This window comes from Crinia signifera, chromosome 5 (genome assembly GCF_055691185.1).
Source record: "Crinia signifera chromosome 5, ASM5569118v1, whole genome shotgun sequence".
NCBI lineage: Eukaryota > Metazoa > Chordata > Amphibia > Anura > Myobatrachidae > Crinia > Crinia signifera.
In genome coordinates, this window is record NC_139221.1 from 332,967,071 (window position 1) to 332,986,467 (window position 19,397).

Below are 19,397 nucleotides of genomic sequence, written 5' to 3' on the forward strand. Positions count from 1 at the left end.
ACATCTGTCCCTCACATGTACAGTATCTCTCCCTCACATCTCTGTCCCTCACATCTACAGTATCTCTCCCTCACATCTACAGTATCTCTCCCTCACATCTCTGTCTCTCACATATACAGTATCTCTCCCTCACATCTACAGTATCTCTCCCTCACATCTCTGTCCCTCACATCTACAGTATCTCTCCCTCACACCTCTGTCCCTCACATGTACAGTATCTCTCCCTCACACCTCTGTCCCTCACATGTACAGTATCTCTTCCTCACACCTCTGTCCCTCACATGTACAGTATCTCTTCCTCACATGTACAGTATCTCTCCCTCACATCTCTGTCCCTCACATGTACAGTATCTCTCCCTCACATCTCTGTCCCTCACATGTACAGTATCTCTCCCTCACATCTCTGTCCCTCACATGTACAGTATCTCTCCCTCACATCTGTCCCTCACATGTACAGTATCTCTCCCTCACATCTCTGTCCCTCACATCTACAGTATCTCTCCCTCACATCTACAGTATCTCTCCCTCACATCTCTGTCTCTCACATATACAGTATCTCTCCCTCACATCTACAGTATCTCTCCCTCACATCTCTGTCCCTCACATCTACAGTATCTCTCCCTCACATCTCTGTCCCTCACATCTACAGTATCTCTCCCTCACATCTCTGTCCCTCACATCTACAGTATCTCTCCCTCGCACCTCTGTCCCTCACATCTACAGTATCTCTCCCTCGCACCTCTGTCCCTCACATCTACAGTATCTCTCCCTCACATCTCTGTCCCTCACATCTACAGTATCTCTCCCGCACATCTCTGTCCCTCACATCTACAGTATCTCTCCCTCACATCTACAGTATCTCTCCCTCACATCTCTGTCCCTCACATCTCTGTAACTCACATCTTCAGTATCTCTCCCTCACATCTACAGTATCTCTCCCTCACATCTCTGTCCCTCACATCTACAGTATCTCTCCCTCACATCTCTGTCCCTCACATCTACAGTATCTCTCCCTCACATCTACAGTATCTCTCCCTCACATCTACAGTATCTCTCCCTCACATCTCTGTCCCTCACATCTACAGTATCTCTCCCTCACATGTACAGTATCTCTCCCTCACATCTCTGTCCCTCACATGTACAGTATCTCTTCCTCACACCTCTGTCCCTCACATGTACAGTATCTCTTCCTCACACCTCTGTCCCTCACATGTACAGTATCTCTCCCTCACATCTCTGTCCCTCACATGTACAGTATCTCTCCCTCACATCTCTGTCCCTCACATGTACAGTATCTCTCCCTCACATCTCTGTCCCTCCCATGTACAGTATCTCTCCCTCACATCTCTGTCCCTCACATGTACAGTATCTCTCCCTCACATCTACAGTATCTCTCCCTCACATATACAGTATCTCTCCCTCACATCTACAGTATCTCTCCCTCACATCTCTGTCCCTCACATCTACAGTATCTCTCCCTCACATCTCTGTCCCTCACATCTACAGTATCTCTCCCTCGCACCTCTGTCCCTCACATCTACAGTATCTCTCCCTCGCACCTCTGTCCCTCACATCTACAGTATCTCTCCCTCGCATCTCTGTCCCTCACATCTACAGTATCTCTCCCTCACATCTCTGTCCCTCACATCTACAGTATCTCTCCCTCGCACCTCTGTCCCTCACATCTACAGTATCTCTCCCTCGCATCTCTGTCCCTCACATCTACAGTATCTCTCCCTCACATCTCTGTCCCTCACATCTACAGTATCTCTTCCTCACACCTCTCTCCCTCACATCTACAGTATCTCTCCCTCACATCTCTGTCCCTCACATCTACAGTATCTCTCCCTCACATCTACAGTATCTCTCCCTCACATCTACAGTATCTCTCCCTCACATCTACAGTATCTCTCCCTCACATCTCTGTCCCTCACATATACAGTATCTCTCCCTCACATCTACAGTATCTCTCCCTCACATCTGTCCCTCACATCTACAGTATCTCTCCCTCACATCTCTGTCCCTCACACCTCTATCCCTCACATCAACAGTATCTCTCCCTCACATCTACAGTATCTCTCCCTCACATCTCTGTCCCTCACATCTACAGTATCTCTCCCTCACATCTCTGTCCCTCACATCTACAGTATCTCTCCCTCACATCTACAGTATCTCTCCCTCACATATACAGTATCTCTCCCTCACATCTACAGTATATCTCACTCACATCTGTCCCTCACATCTACAGTATCTCTCCCTCACATCTCTGTCCCTCACATCTACAGTATCTCTCCCTCACATCTACAGTATCTCTCCCTAACATCTCTGTCCCTCACATCTACAGTATCTCTCCCTCACATCTCTGTCCCTCACATCTACAGTATCTCTCCCTCACATCTCTGTCCCTCACATCTACAGTATCTCTCCCTCACATCTCTGTCCCTCACATCTACAGTATCTCTCCCTCACACCTCTGTCCCTCACATCTACAGTATCTCTCCCTCACATCTACAGTATCTCTCCCTCACATCTACAGTATCTCTCCCTCACATCTGTCCCTCACATCTACAGTATCTCTCCCTCACATCTCTGTCCCTCACACCTCTGTCCCTCACATCAACAGTATCTCTCCCTCACATCTACAGTATCTCTCCCTCACATCTCTGTCCCTCACATCTACAGTATCTCTCCCTCACATCTCTGTCCCTCACATCTACAGTATCTCTCCCTCACATCTACAGTATCTCTCCCTCACATATACAGTATCTCTCCCTCACATCTACAGTATATCTCACTCACATCTGTCCCTCACATCTACAGTATCTCTCCCTCACATCTCTGTCCCTCACATCTACAGTATCTCTCCCTCACATCTACAGTATCTCTCCCTCACATCTCTGTCCCTCACATCTACAGTATCTCTCCCTCACATCTCTGTCCCTCACATCTACAGTATCTCTCCCTCACATCTCTGTCCCTCACATCTACAGTATCACTCCCTCACATCTACAGTATCTCTCCCTCACATCTCTGTCCCTCACATCTACAGTATCTCTCCCTCACATCTACAGTATCTCTCCCTCACATCTACAGTATCTCTCCCTCACATCTCTGTCCCTCACATCTACAGTATCTCTCCCTCACATCTCTGTCCCTCACATCTACAGTATCTCTCCCTCACATCTCTGTCCCTCACATCTACAGTATCTCTCCCTCACATCTACAGAATCTCTCCCTCACACCTCTGTCCCTCACATCTACAGTATCTCTCCCTCACATCTACAGTATCTCTCCCTCACATCTCTGTCCCTCACATCTACAGTATCTCTCCCTCACATCTACAGTATCTCTACCTCACATCTACAGTATCTCTCCCTCACATCTACAGTATCTCTCCCTCACATCTACAATATCTCTCCCTCACATCTCTGTCCCTCACATCTACAGTATCTCTCCCTCACATCTACAGTATCTCTCCCTCACATCTCTGTCCCTCACATCTACAGTATCTCTCCCTCACATCTACAGTATCTCTCCCTCACATCTCTGTCCCTCACATCTACAGTATCTCTCCCTCACATCTACAGTATCTCTCCCTCACATCTCTGTCCCTCACATCTACAATATCACTCCCTCACATCTACAGTATCTCTCCCTCACACCTCTGTCCCTCACATCTACAGTATCTCTCCCTCACATCTACAGTATCTCTCCCTCACATCTCTGTCCCTCACATCTACAGTATCTCTCCCTCACATCTACAGTATCTCTCCCTCACATCTACAGTGTCTCTCCCTCACATTTCTGTCCCTCACATCTACAGTATCTCTCCCTCACATCTACAGTATCTCTCCCTCACATCTCTGTCCCTCACATCTAAAGTATCTCTCCCTCACATCTCTGTCCCTCACATCTACAGTATCTCTCCCTCACATCTCTGTCCCTCACATCTACAGTATCTCTCCTACACATCTACAGTATCTCTCCCTCACATCTGTCCCTCACATCTACAGTATCTCTCCCTCACATCTCTGTCCCTCACATCTACAGTATCTCTCCCTCACATCTACAGTATCTCTTCCTCACATTTCTGTCCCTCACATCTACAGTATCTCTCCCTCACATCTCTGTCCCTCACATCTACAGTATCTCTCCCTCACATCTCTGTCCCTCACATCTACAGTATCTCTCCCTTACATCTCTGTCCCTCACATCTACAGTATCTCTCCCACACATCTACAGTATCTCTCCCTCACATCTCTGTCCCTCACATCTACAGTATCTCTCCCTCACATCTCTGTCCCTCACATCTACAGTATCTCTTCCTCACATCTACAGTATCTCTCCCTCACATCTCTGTCCCTCACATCTACAGTATCTCTCCCTCACATCTCTGTCCCTCACATCTACAGTATCTCTCCCTCACATCTACAGTATCTCTCCCTCACATCTCTGTCCCTCACATCTACAGTATATCTCCCTCACATCTACAGTATCTCTCCCTCACATCTACAGTATCTCTCACTCACATTTCTGTCCCTCACATCTACAGTATCTCTCCCTCACATCTCTGTCCCTCACATCTATAGTATCTCTCCCTCACATCTCTGTCCCTCACATCTACAGTATCTCTCCCTCACATCTCTGTCCCTCACATCTACAGTATCTCTCCCTCACATCTACAGTATCTCTCTCACATCTCTGTCCCTTACATCTACAGTATCTCTCCCTCACATCTCTGTCCCTCACATCTACAGTATCTCTCCCTCACATCTACAGTATCTCTCCCTCACATCTACAGTATCTCTCCCTCACATCTACAGTATCTCTCCCTCACATCTCTGTCCCTCACATCTACAGTATCTCTCCTTCACATCTCTGTCCCTCACATCTCTGTCCCTCGCATCTACAGTATCTCTCCCTCACATCTACAGTATCTCTCCCTCACATCTACAGTATCTCTCCCTCACATCTACAGTATCTCTCCCTCACATCTCTGTCCCTCACATCTACAGTATCTCTCCCTCACATCTACAGTATCTCTCCCTCACATCTCTGTCCCTCACATCTACAGTATCTCTCCCTCACATCTCTGTCCCTCACATTTACAGTATATCTCCCTCACATCTCTGTCCCTCACATCTACAGTATCTCTCCCTCACATCTACAGTATCTCTCCCTCACATCTGTCCCTCACATCTACAGTATCTCTCCCTCACATCTCTGTCCCTCACATCTACAGAATCTCTCCCTCACATCTACAGTATCTCTCCCTCACATCTACAGTCTATCTCCCTCACATCTACAGTATCTCTCCCTCACATCTCTGTCCCTCACATCTACAGTATCTCTCCCTCACATCTCTGTCCCTCACATCTACAGTATCTCTCCCTCACATATACAGTATCTCTCCCTCACATCTCTGTCCCTCACATCTGTCCCTCACATCTCTGTCCCTCACATCTACAGTATCTCTCCCTCACATCTCTGTCCCTCAAATCTACAGTATCTCTCCCTCACATCTACAGTATCTCTCCCTCACATCTCTGTCCCTCACATCTACAGTATCTCTCCCTCACATCTCTGTCCCTCACATCTACAGTATCTCTCCCTCACATCTCTGTCCCTCACATCTACAGTATCTCTCCCTCACATCTACAGTATCTCTCCCTCACATCTACAGTATCTCTCCCTCACATCTGTCCCTCACATCTACAGTATCTCTCCCTCACATCTCTGTCCCTCACATCTACAGTATCTCTCCCTCACATCTACAGTATCTCTCCCTCACATCTGTGTCCCTCACATCTACAGTATATATCCCTCACATCTACAGTATCTCTCCCTCACATCTACAGTATCTCTCCCTCACATCTCTGTCCCTCACATCTACAGTATCTCTCCCTCACATGTACAGTATCTCTCCCTCACATCTCTGTCCCTCACATCTACAGTATCTCTCCCTCACATCTACAGTAGCTCTCCCTCACATCTACAGTATCTCTCCCTCACATCTACAGTATCTCTCCCTCATATCTCTGTCCCTCACATCTACAGTATCTCTCTCTCACATCTACAGTATCTCTCCCTCACATCTCTGTCCCTCACATCTACAGTATCTCTCCCTCACATCTCTGTCCCTCACATCTACAGTATCTCTCCCTCACATCTACAGTATCTCTCCCTCACATATACAGTATCTCTCCCTCACATCTACAGTATATCTCACTCACATCTGTCCCTCACATCTACAGTATCTCTCCCTCACATCTCTGTCCCTCACATCTACAGTATCTCTCCCTCACATCTACAGTATCTCTCCCTCACATCTCTGTCCCTCACATCTACAGTATCTCTCCCTCACATCTCTGTCCCTCACATCTACAGTATCTCTCCCTCACATCTCTGTCCCTCACATCTACAGTATCTCTCCCTCACATCTCTGTCCCTCACATCTACAGTATCTCTCCCTCACATCTACAGTATCTCTCCCTCACATCTACAGTATCTCTTCCTCACACCTCTCTCCCTCACATCTACAGTATCTCTCCCTCACATCTCTGTCCCTCACATCTACAGTATCTCTCCCTCACATCTACAGTATCTCTCCCTCACATCTACAGTATCTCTCCCTCACATCTGTCCCTCACATCTACAGTATCTCTCCCTCACATCTCTGTCCCTCACACCTCTGTCCCTCACATCAACAGTATCTCTCCCTCACATCTACAGTATCTCTCCCTCACATCTCTGTCCCTCACATCTACAGTATCTCTCCCTCACATCTCTGTCCCTCACATCTACAGTATCTCTCCCTCACATCTACAGTATCTCTCCCTCACATATACAGTATCTCTCCCTCACATCTACAGTATATCTCACTCTTATCTGTCCCTCACATCTACAGTATCTCTCCCTCACATCTCTGTCCCTCACATCTACAGTATCTCTCCCTCACATCTACAGTATCTCTCCCTCACATCTCTGTCCCTCACATCTACAGTATCTCTCCCTCACATCTCTGTCCCTCACATCTACAGTATCTCTCCCTCACATCTCTGTCCCTCACATCTACAGTATCTCTCCCTCACATCTACAGTATCTCTCCCTCACATCTCTGTCCCTCACATCTACAGTATCTCTCCCTCACATCTACAGTATCTCTCCCTCACATCTACAGTATCTCTCCCTCACATCTCTGTCCCTCACATCTACAGTATCTCTCCCTCACATCTCTGTCCCTCACATCTACAGTATCTCTCCCTCACATCTCTGTCCCTCACATCTACAGTATCTCTCCCTCACATCTACAGAATCTCTCCCTCACACCTCTGTCCCTCACATCTACAGTATCTCTCCCTCACATCTACAGTATCTCTCCCTCACATCTCTGTCCCTCACATCTACAGTATCTCTCCCTCACATCTCTGTCTCTCACATCTACAGTATCTCTCCCTCACATCTACAGTATCTCTACCTCACATCTACAGTATCTCTCCCTCACATCTACAGTATCTCTCCCTCACATCTACAATATCTCTCCCTCACATCTCTGTCCCTCACATCTACAGTATCTCTCCCTCACATCTACAGTATCTCTCCCTCACATCTCTGTCCCTCACATCTACAGTATCTCTCCCTCACATCTACAGTATCTCTCCCTCACATCTCTGTCCCTCACATCTACAGTATCTCTCCCTCACATCTACAGTATCTCTCCCTCACATCTCTGTCCCTCACATCTACAATATCACTCCCTCACATCTACAGTATCTCTCCCTCACACCTCTGTCCCTCACATCTACAGTATCTCTCCCTCACATCTACAGTATCTCTCCCTCACATCTCTGTCCCTCACATCTACAGTATCTCTCCCTCACATCTACAGTATCTCTCCCTCACATCTACAGTGTCTCTCCCTCACATTTCTGTCCCTCACATCTACAGTATCTCTCCCTCACATCTACAGTATCTCTCCCTCACATCTCTGTCCCTCACATCTAAAGTATCTCTCCCTCACATCTCTGTCCCTCACATCTACAGTATCTCTCCCTCACATCTCTGTCCCTCACATCTACAGTATCTCTCCTACACATCTACAGTATCTCTCCCTCACATCTGTCCCTCACATCTACAGTATCTCTCCCTCACATCTCTGTCCCTCACATCTACAGTATCTCTCCCTCACATCTACAGTATCTCTTCCTCACATTTCTGTCCCTCACATCTACAGTATCTCTCCCTCACATCTCTGTCCCTCACATCTACAGTATCTCTCCCTCACATCTCTGTCCCTCACATCTACAGTATCTCTCCCTCACATCTCTGTCCCTCACATCTACAGTATCTCTCCCACACATCTACAGTATCTCTCCCTCACATCTCTGTCCCTCACATCTACAGTATCTCTCCCTCACATCTCTGTCCCTCACATCTACAGTATCTCTTCCTCACATCTACAGTATCTCTCCCTCACATCTCTGTCCCTCACATCTACAGTATCTCTCCCTCACATCTCTGTCCCTCACATCTACAGTATCTCTCCCTCACATCTACAGTATCTCTCCCTCACATCTCTGTCCCTCACATCTACAGTATATCTCCCTCACATCTACAGTATCTCTCCCTCACATCTACAGTATCTCTCACTCACATTTCTGTCCCTCACATCTACAGTATCTCTCCCTCACATCTCTGTCCCTCACATCTATAGTATCTCTCCCTCACATCTCTGTCCCTCACATCTACAGTATCTCTCCCTCACATCTCTGTCCCTCACATCTACAGTATCTCTCCCTCACATCTACAGTATCTCTCTCACATCTCTGTCCCTTACATCTACAGTATCTCTCCCTCACATCTCTGTCCCTCACATCTACAGTATCTCTCCCTCACATCTACAGTATCTCTCCCTCACATCTACAGTATCTCTCCCTCACATCTACAGTATCTCTCCCTCACATCTCTGTCCCTCACATCTACAGTATCTCTCCTTCACATCTCTGTCCCTCACATCTCTGTCCCTCGCATCTACAGTATCTCTCCCTCACATCTACAGTATCTCTCCCTCACATCTACAGTATCTCTCCCTCACATCTACAGTATCTCTCCCTCACATCTCTGTCCCTCACATCTACAGTATCTCTCCCTCACATCTACAGTATCTCTCCCTCACATCTCTGTCCCTCACATCTACAGTATCTCTCCCTCACATCTCTGTCCCTCACATTTACAGTATATCTCCCTCACATCTCTGTCCCTCACATCTACAGTATCTCTCCCTCACATCTACAGTATCTCTCCCTCACATCTGTCCCTCACATCTACAGTATCTCTCCCTCACATCTCTGTCCCTCACATCTACAGAATCTCTCCCTCACATCTACAGTATCTCTCCCTCACATCTACAGTCTATCTCCCTCACATCTACAGTATCTCTCCCTCACATCTCTGTCCCTCACATCTACAGTATCTCTCCCTCACATCTCTGTCCCTCACATCTACAGTATCTCTCCCTCACATATACAGTATCTCTCCCTCACATCTCTGTCCCTCACATCTGTCCCTCACATCTCTGTCCCTCACATCTACAGTATCTCTCCCTCACATCTCTGTCCCTCAAATCTACAGTATCTCTCCCTCACATCTACAGTATCTCTCCCTCACATCTCTGTCCCTCACATCTACAGTATCTCTCCCTCACATCTCTGTCCCTCACATCTACAGTATCTCTCCCTCACATCTCTGTCCCTCACATCTACAGTATCTCTCCCTCACATCTACAGTATCTCTCCCTCACATCTACAGTATCTCTCCCTCACATCTGTCCCTCACATCTACAGTATCTCTCCCTCACATCTCTGTCCCTCACATCTACAGTATCTCTCCCTCACATCTACAGTATCTCTCCCTCACATCTGTGTCCCTCACATCTACAGTATATATCCCTCACATCTACAGTATCTCTCCCTCACATCTACAGTATCTCTCCCTCACATCTCTGTCCCTCACATCTACAGTATCTCTCCCTCACATGTACAGTATCTCTCCCTCACATCTCTGTCCCTCACATCTACAGTATCTCTCCCTCACATCTACAGTAGCTCTCCCTCACATCTACAGTATCTCTCCCTCACATCTACAGTATCTCTCCCTCATATCTCTGTCCCTCACATCTACAGTATCTCTCTCTCACATCTACAGTATCTCTCCCTCACATCTCTGTCCCTCACATCTACAGTATCTCTTCCTCACATCTACAGTATCTCTCCCTCACATCTACAGTATCTCACATCTACAGTATCTCTCCCTCACATCTCTGTCCCTCACATCTTCAGTATCTCTCCCTCACATCTGTCCCTCACATCTACATAATCTCTCCCTCACATCTACAGAATCTCTCCCTCACATCTCTGTCCCTCACATCTACAGTATCTCTCCCTCACATCTCTGTCCCTCACATCTACAGTATCTCTCCCTCACATCTGTCCCTCACATCTACAGTATCTCTGTCCCTCACATCTACAGTATCTCTGTCCCTCACATCTACAGTATCTCTGTCCCTCACATCTACAGTATCTCTGTCCCTCACATCTACAGAATCTCTCCCTCACATCTACAGAATCTCTCCCTCACATCTACAGAATCTCTCCCTCACATCTACAGAATCTCTCCCTCACATCTACAGAATCTCTCCCTCACATCTCTGTCCCTCACATCTACAGTATCTCTCCCTCACATCTACAGTATCTCTCCCTCACATCTACAGTATCTCTCCCTCACATCTCTGTCCCTCACATCTACAGGATCTCTCCCTCACATCTACAGTATCTCTCCCTCACATCTCTGCCCCTCACATCTACAGGATCTCTCCCTCATCTACAGTATCTCTCCCTCACATCTCTGTCCCTCACATCTACAGTATCTCTCCCTCACATCTACAGTATCTCTCCCTCACATCTACAGTATCTCTCCCTCACATCTACAGTATCTCTCCCTCACATCTACAGTATCTCTCCCTCACATCTCTGTCCCTCACATCTACAGTATCTCTCCCTCACATCTCTGTCCCTCACATCTACAGGATCTCTCCCTCACATCTACAGGATCTCTCCCTCACATCTCTGCCCCTCACATCTACAGCATCTCTCCCTCACATCTCTGCCCCTCACATCTACAGTATCTCTCCCTTACATCTACAGTATCTCTCCCTCACATCTACAGTATCTCTCCCTCATTTCTCTGTCCCTCAAATCTACAGTATCTTTCCCTCACATATCATACAGCTTGTGAGGTAAAAAATGATAGGGGATCCCCAGAATTTCTAAAACCAGCACCAGGCTCAAGGGCCGGTCCTGGTTCCAAAAATATGAAAAAAAAATGAATAGGGGTCCCCAGTGTCTCACAATACAAACGTTCACAAATTAAGGGGGGCGCAGCCCCTTACGACGGTGTGAAGAGTGCCCGTAGGGCGCGATGAATCACCTAGTGGTTAATAATAGATTAAAATATTGTGTAATTTATTTATTTTTATTTATGAACAGGTATATGAAGGTTAAGTGGCTGGCTCTGGAATTTGATAAGCTTGCTTGAAGAGATGAGTTTTTAATGAACGCTTATAGGTTTGGAGACTGGAGGAGAATCTTATTGTGCTTGGGAGGGCAATCCACAGAGTGGGTGCAGCCCAAAGAAAGTCCTGAAATTTGGAATGGGAGCGAGTAATGAGTGTGGATGAGAGACGCAGATCTTGGGAGGAGCGTAGAAAGGGCTGGTTGGAAGATATTTTGAGATAAGAGACGATATGTATGTTGGTGTAGTTTGGTTTATGGCTTAGTGTGTAAGTAAAATAATTTTGTATTGAATACGATAGAATACAGGTAACCAATGAAATGACTAACAGAGTAGCTTTGCAGACAATGAGCTTCTGGCTAGGAAGATCAGCCTCGCAGCTGCATACATAATGGACTGTAGTGGTGAGAGTCTGTATTGGGGAAGGCCAATAAGGAGACTATTGCAATAATCAATGCGTGAGATGAGAGCATGGATTTGAGTTTTTGCAGTGTCTTGTGTTAGGTTACGGTGAATTTTGAATATATTTGTTAGGTGCATGTTGCATGATTTAGAGACAGACTGAATTTGGGGAAAGGAGAGTTGAGAGTCAAGGATGACACCTTGGCAGAGTGATTGTCATATTCTCAACAGCTATAGAGATATCAGGTTGGCAACTACTATTTATTGGCGGAAATATAATTAGTTCTGTTTTTGAGATATTAAGATTGAGGTGGCGAGATGACATCCAGGATGAAACAGCAGAAAGGCATTCAGAGACATGGCCCAATACAGATGGGGACAGGACCGGGGAGGATAGGTAGAGCTGAGTATCATCCGCATACAGATGATACTGAAATCCAAAGGAGCTGATTAGTTTGCCAAGAGATGAGGTATAGATTGAGAAAAGCAGAGAACCTAAAACTGATCCCTGAGGTTCTCCAACTGAAAGAGGTAGCGAAGAGGAGGTAGAATCAGAGAAACGAACACTAAAGGAGCAGTTAGATAGGTAGGATGAGAACCAAGAAAGGGCTATGTCTTTAAGACCTATGTTTGTTTGGCAGATTCCCAGGCATAACTATAGGACTGGTAAATAGGGAGCAGTAAGGTTTGGGTGTGATACTGCCATCTCAGGAGCAGTGAGGTTCAGGTGTGATACCGCCATCTCAGGAGCAGTAAGGTTTGGGTGTGATACCGCCATCTCAGGAGCAGTGAGGTACAGGTGTGATACTGCCATCTCAGGAGCAGTGAGGTACAGGTGTGATACCCCCATCTCAGGAGCAGTGAGGTTCAGGTGTGATACCGCCATCTCAGGAGCAGTGAGGTACAGGTGTGACACCGCCATCTCAGGAGCAGTGAGGTACAAGTGTGATACCGCCATCTCAGGAGCAGTGAGGTACAGGTGTGATACCGCCATCTCAGGAGTAGTGAGGTACTGGTGTGATACCACTCTCAGGAGTAGTGAGGTACAGGTGTGATACCACCATCTCAGGAGCAGTGAGGTATTGGTGTGATACCACCATCTCAGGAGTACTGAGGTACAGGTGCGATACCCCCATCTCAGGAGTAGTCAGGTTCAGGTCTGATACCGCCATCTCAGGAGTAGTGAATGCAGAAATCTGTAAAATCTGTTATTGCAGAGAGGAGGAGAGTTCTAGAAAATGAAAATCATTAATATTTCTGCAGGCTTGAGGTGGATTGAGGAATTTCTGTGTCTTAGAGTTTGAAGTACTAGAGGGGAGCATGCAGGTGATAAGGTTGACACTGAGCACAGCTTAGTGAATACAAGATCAAGGCAGTGGCCCTCCCGATGAGTAGAGTCCATTGGGAGAGGCCGAGAGAGGAGGTTAGAGGGGAGTTGGAGGCATGAGCAGCAGATTTTGGGCTATCAATAACAATGTTGAAGTCACCCATGATGATGGTTGAGATGTCAGAGGAAAGGAAGTGAGGAAGCCAGGCAGAAAAATCTTCCAGAAATTGTGAGGGTTGGCCAGGTGGGCGATAGATAGCTGCAACACGCAGTGAGAAAGGAGTGTAAGTTCTGATGGAATGTACTTCAAATTCTATGGAGGGACATGTTACCAGTGGAGTACCCCAGGGATCTGTACTTGGACCAGTGCTCTTTAATATCTTTGTTAGTGACATTGCAAATGGTATTGAAGGGAAAGTATGCCTTTTTGCAGATGATACAAAGATATGCAACAGAGTAGACACACCAGGAGGGGTAAATCAAATGACTGATGATCTAAGTAAACTTGAGAATTGGTCAAGAGAATGGCAACTACAGTTTAATGCTAAAAAATGCAAAATTATGCACTTGGGACTCAAAAACCCAAAGGCTCAATATAGTATCAAGGGTACTATAATGGAAACTACTGAGCAGGAAAGAGATCTAGGAGTCACTATTTCAAGTGACTTAAAGGCAGGAAGGCAATGTAACAAAGCAATGAGGAAGGCTAGTCAGATGCTTGGTTGCATAGGGAGAGGAATCAGTAGCAGAAAAAAAGACGTAATAATGCCACTTTATAGGTCATTGGTACGACCTCATCTGGAGTACTGTGTCCAGTTCTGGAGGCCATATCTCCAGAAGGATATAAATACATTGGAGAGTGTACAAAGAAGGGCAACTAAAATGGTGCATGGCCTACATCACAAAACGTACCAGGAAAGACTAAAAGATCTTAACATGTATAGTTTGGAGCAGAGAAGGGAAAGGGGGGACATGATAGAAATCTTCAAATATATCAAGGGTTTTAACATAGTACAGGTGGGAAATTTTCTTCAAAGGAAAACAAGTAATAAAACACGAGGACATGCACTGAAACTGGAGGGAGGTAGGTTCAGGGGAAATGTGAGGAAGAATTACTTCACAGAAAGGGTAGTGGATAAGTGGAATAGCCTCCCATCAGAGGTGGTAGAGGCTAAGACAGTAGAACAATTTAAACATGCTTGGGATAGGCATATGAATATCCGGTACTTATGTATTATCTGGGCTCCCATGTTAAATGCACCCCATTTTTTCATACCCCTACTATCCAACTACGCATGGAGTTGATTTTATATAGTGTGGCGAGCGCAGCGAGCCACCATGCCCGAAGCGTGGCGAGCGTAGCGAGCCCCGCGAGGGGACGCGGTCTCAAAAGAAAAACGGGAGCCCAGATATTACATAAGTACCGAATATCCTTACAAAGAAATAAGGATTCAAAAGGGCTGAGATTACCTGAAGGGTAAAAAAAGGGGCAGACTAGATGGGCCAAATGTTCTTATCTGCCATCAAATTCTATGTTTCTATGTAAATGATGTGAATGTGAGTGATGGAACCAGTGGAAGAGCTGTGTATGTGAAAGATTGGGATAGTAACATTCCAACCCCACCTCCTCTGCTGTTACCAGGCCTGGAGGTGTGTGTGAGGAGGAAACCACCATGTGACAGTGCTGCAGGCAAGGCCGTGTCTGACTGTGTGACCATGTTACTGTCACCAGGTCTGGAGGTGTGTGTGTGTGTGAGGTGGAGACCACCATGTGACAGTGCTGCAGGCGAGGCTGTGTCTGACTGTGTGACCATGTTACCGTTACCAGGCCTGGAGGTGTGTGAGGTGATGACCACCGTGTGACAGTGCTGCAGTGGAGGCCGTGTCTGATTGTGTGACCTTTACTGTTACCAGGCCTGGAGGTGTGTGAGTAGGAGACCACCATGTGACAGTGCTGCAGGCGAGGCCGTGTCTGACTGTGTGACCATGTTACTGTCACCAGGTCTGGTGGTGTGTGTGTGTGTGAGGTGGAGACCACCATGTGACAGTGCTGCAGGAGAGGCCGTATCTGGCTTTGTGGCCATGTTACAGTTACCAGACCTGGGGATCCCCTATGATTTTTGTCCCCTGAATTTTTAAATGGGACCACTGTGTGACAGGGCTGCAGGGGCGACCATGTCTGATTGTGTGACTGTTACTGTTACCAGGCCTGCAGGTGTGAGTGAGGTGGAGACCACCATGTGATAGGGCTGCAGGGGAGTCTGTGTCTGACTGTGTGACCATGTTACAGTTACCAGGCCTGGAGGTGTGAGTGAGGTGGAGACCACCATGTGACAGTGCTGCAGGGGAGGCTATGTCTGACTGTGACCATGTTACCATTACCAGGCCTGGAGGTGTGAGTGAGGTGGAGACCACCATGTGACAGTGCTGCAGGAGAGGCCGTATCTGGCTGTGTGGCCATGTTACAGTTACCAGACCTGGGGATCCCCTATGATTTTTGTCCCCTGAATTTTTAAAACTAGGACCGGTTCTTTAAGCCTGGGGCTGGTTATGCTCCAGAGGGAGAACCCCACGCTATTTTTTTAAAAAAAGTTCTACAAATTTTTTTGGACAGAACCATGCACAGATCTCACTGGTCTGTGCATGGTTCTGTCAAACTCAACATGTTGAACTTGGTCTATATGTTTTGCGATTTTTTCCAATGTTTTCCAAATATCGCATCTTATTACAATCGCGAGTTGGATACTTTATAATGAGGAAACATCTGGATTGAGGTGTGAGAAAAGTGTGATATTTACCTCAATTCGCTTCCTACTAATTGTGCGATTTTCGGAAAAAGTGCAAATTCAGACTTTTTTGGACTAAAAAAATTGCAAAATTCGAAAAATCGCATCCTATTAAATGTCACCCACAGGGAATTTTGTGTGCATCTTTCTCTGTTTCTGGTGGTCAATCAGTGTGGTTGGAGGTGGTACTGCTTAGCCAACCCCTGGCTCTCTATATGCCATATGGCAAATTAGAGTTGCTTGGGCATTTAGGCCAGATTGGCCCTCATGGCACTAGATAAAATATCTGTGCCATCGATGTTGGAATGTGCTATGTGCTACTACTGAACAATGTGCTCAGCACAGGAGGAAGCCATCAGTAGAAAATTGGGTATATATGGTCTTCTGTATATAGACAGTGTTGGACTAATGACACGTACAGTATTATAAATCAGAAGTAACACTTACCTGTGCCCCTGTCATGGCATATATCGCCTGTCTCAGGGTGTGGAGAACCATCTCTGGACTGCTCAGGTGGCCCTGTCTGTGTAGGGTCTGCAGGGCCTGGAGAAGCTGGATCCGCACCGGAATCTCTGCCTGAAGAACCCCCTGCAATAGGCAGGACTCAAACTCGGAATGACCCATCTGCAAATCATACAGGAACGGGGTCAACAAGAGCATGAGAAACAGACAGAGGCGTAATAAACATTGCAGCCAGACCTCTAATACCAGCAGCATTCCATTATTATTAGTCATTATTAGCTGCTTCTAATCTCCAATTTCCAGCAATCCACAGACAGGGTACCGGCATAGAACAGGTTATCTGGAGGCGGTTATAGATGTAACCTACCATATTTCTGCAAATGCCATGGTTCTCCTGGGTTTCATGCGTTATTATTTATATGATGATTATTATTATTATTATTATTAATAATAATGCCAGTTATTATATGTAACATAATTATGTCAGTATGTCTCTCCTGTGTGTGAATACTTCCTCCCCCATTGCTACACGTGTGTTCCGGATACCTGATGGCACAGTGTTTCCCCTTACTCACATTCTGTCACACTCACATCTACCTCTCCTGTGTGTGAATACTCCCTCCACCATTGCGACACGTGTGTTCCGGATACCTGATGACACAGGGATTCCCCTTACTCACATCTACCTCTCCTGTGTGTGAATACTCCCTCCCCCATTGCTACATGTGTGTTCTGGATACCTGACGGCACAGTGTTTCCCCTTACTCACATTCTGTCACACTCACATCTACCTCTCCTGTGTGTGAATACTCCCTCCCCCATTGTGACACGTGTGTTCCGGATACCTGATGACACAGGGATTCCCCTTACTCACATCTACCTCTCCTGTGTGTGAATACTCCCTCCCCCATTGCTACATGTGTGTTCTGGATACCTGACGGCACAGTGTTTCCCCTTACTCACATTCTGTCACACTCACATCTACCTCTCCTGTGTGTGAATACTCCCTCCCCCATTGTGACACGTGTGTTCCGGATACCTGATGACACAGGGATTCCCCTTATTCACATTCTGTCACACTGACATACTGTACCTCTCCTTTATGCATACTCCCTCCTCCATTGCTCCACATGACTTCATCCCACATTGCTACACATGAGTTCCGGATACCTGACGGCACAGGTTTTCCCCTTACTCACATTCTGTCACACTGACACATACTGTACCTCTCCTGTGTGAATACTTTATTCCGCATTGCTACACATGAGTTCCAGATACCTGACAGCACAGGTTTTCCCCTTACTCACTGTCACGGATAGTGACAGTGAGTAAGGGGACTGTCACTCTTCCAGATACCTTTCCCTAGTTAGAGCAAGAAGGTTAGAAAAAGAGCAAGATCACCTATTATATCCTCCTGCCTCTATAATTGGTTTAGGGCAGGTGGGCTTGCTCTTACTAATGAAAAATACAGCAAAATATTTCCTTATGTGTTCCTCGGATGTCTGATTAGGCTCCTCTAGAGTTCAATTGGGAGTCTTACTATAGTAAATTGTTTGATTCAGACATACCCTATTACACCCAATGTGAGTTTCCTATAAGTCACTATAATTAGCACATGGCGTACGTTAATCTTAAAATAAACAGTGTTTTTTGCGTGAGGGTAAGTAGTTGGTAAAAAATAGATGGAAAAGAGAGGAGAAAAAAAGGGAGGAATCTCCTTCCAATCTGTAGCTACTGCTGCTGCTTGCTGTATTTGAACCGATACCAATGTGGCAAGTGAGCGAGTGCTTTCAGATTTTTCGCCCACTTAAGGAGTAAGCGGGCTTCTGCTGTTGGGGCCTGTTCCTCGGGTGGTGGGAGAGAGAACACGTCTTTTCCGACCAGAATGAAAAATATACCAGCCATGTGACAACATGGCTAAGGTATATAGACAACATTCTGATGATATGGCAGGGAGGAGAACAGGAACTAATGGAATTTATCTCAAGTCTTAACACCAACAGCCTGAACCTCAAGCTTACCTATAACATCAGCAAAACAGAGGCCACCTTTCTGGATCTTCATATTTACACCAATGACACAGGACAGTTACACACAGTACTGTACAGAAAGGAAACCTCTACAAACAACTTACTGCATGAGAAAAGTTCGCACTTTCCACCGACTATCAGAAACCTGCCGAAAGGAGAATTCTTAAGGCTGCGACGGAACTGTACTACAAGAGAAATGTTCAACTCCAAAAGTGCGGAACTCTCCATCAGGCTGCAAGAAAGAGGCTACAGCAAACGCCTCATAAAGATGGCAAAACATCATGCCCTTAAGACAAATAGAGAGAATCTCATCTTTCCTAAAAACGAGAACATAACGGATAAAGACCAAACAGACCTCCGATTTGTCACAGATTTCTGTACTGAGTGGAAGGATCTACAAAATATTGTTACCAAACACTGGCCCATTCTGCTAAATGATGGAGATCTTAAGGTATCGTTACCGGACAAACCTTCGTTTAGCTGGAGACGATCTAAAAACCTTAGGGATAGGCTGGTACAAAGCCATTTCACCAGGAATCCTAGAAGAGAACCCAAAACAAGAGGCACCCATCCATGTGGCAAGTGTAAAGCCTGTAGCCACATCCTCAAAATGGATAAGGTAGTTACAAGGTATGGAGAGACATACACAATCAAACAATTCATGAATTGTAACATGATGGGTATTATATACTGTTTGGAATGTCCATGCAAACTTAAATACATTGGCATGACAACAAGAGCCTTCAAACACAGATTGTTGGAACATATGGGCAACATTCGAAATGCTCACACAGACCAACTGAAAATGAAATAACTGACTTC

General features: G+C 46.2%; 1 protein-coding gene across 1 annotated transcript in view; it reads right to left on the reverse strand.

Moving 5' to 3' along the window:
- WDR97 (WD repeat domain 97) overlaps positions 1-19,397 on the reverse strand; it is a 305,848-nt gene that overhangs the window by 20,377 nt on the left and 266,074 nt on the right. The window contains exon 19 of the mRNA XM_083145263.1: positions 16,531-16,707. Within this exon, the coding sequence (XP_083001389.1) occupies positions 16,531-16,707 (177 nt within the window). The remainder of the gene's footprint in view (positions 1-16,530; positions 16,708-19,397) is intronic.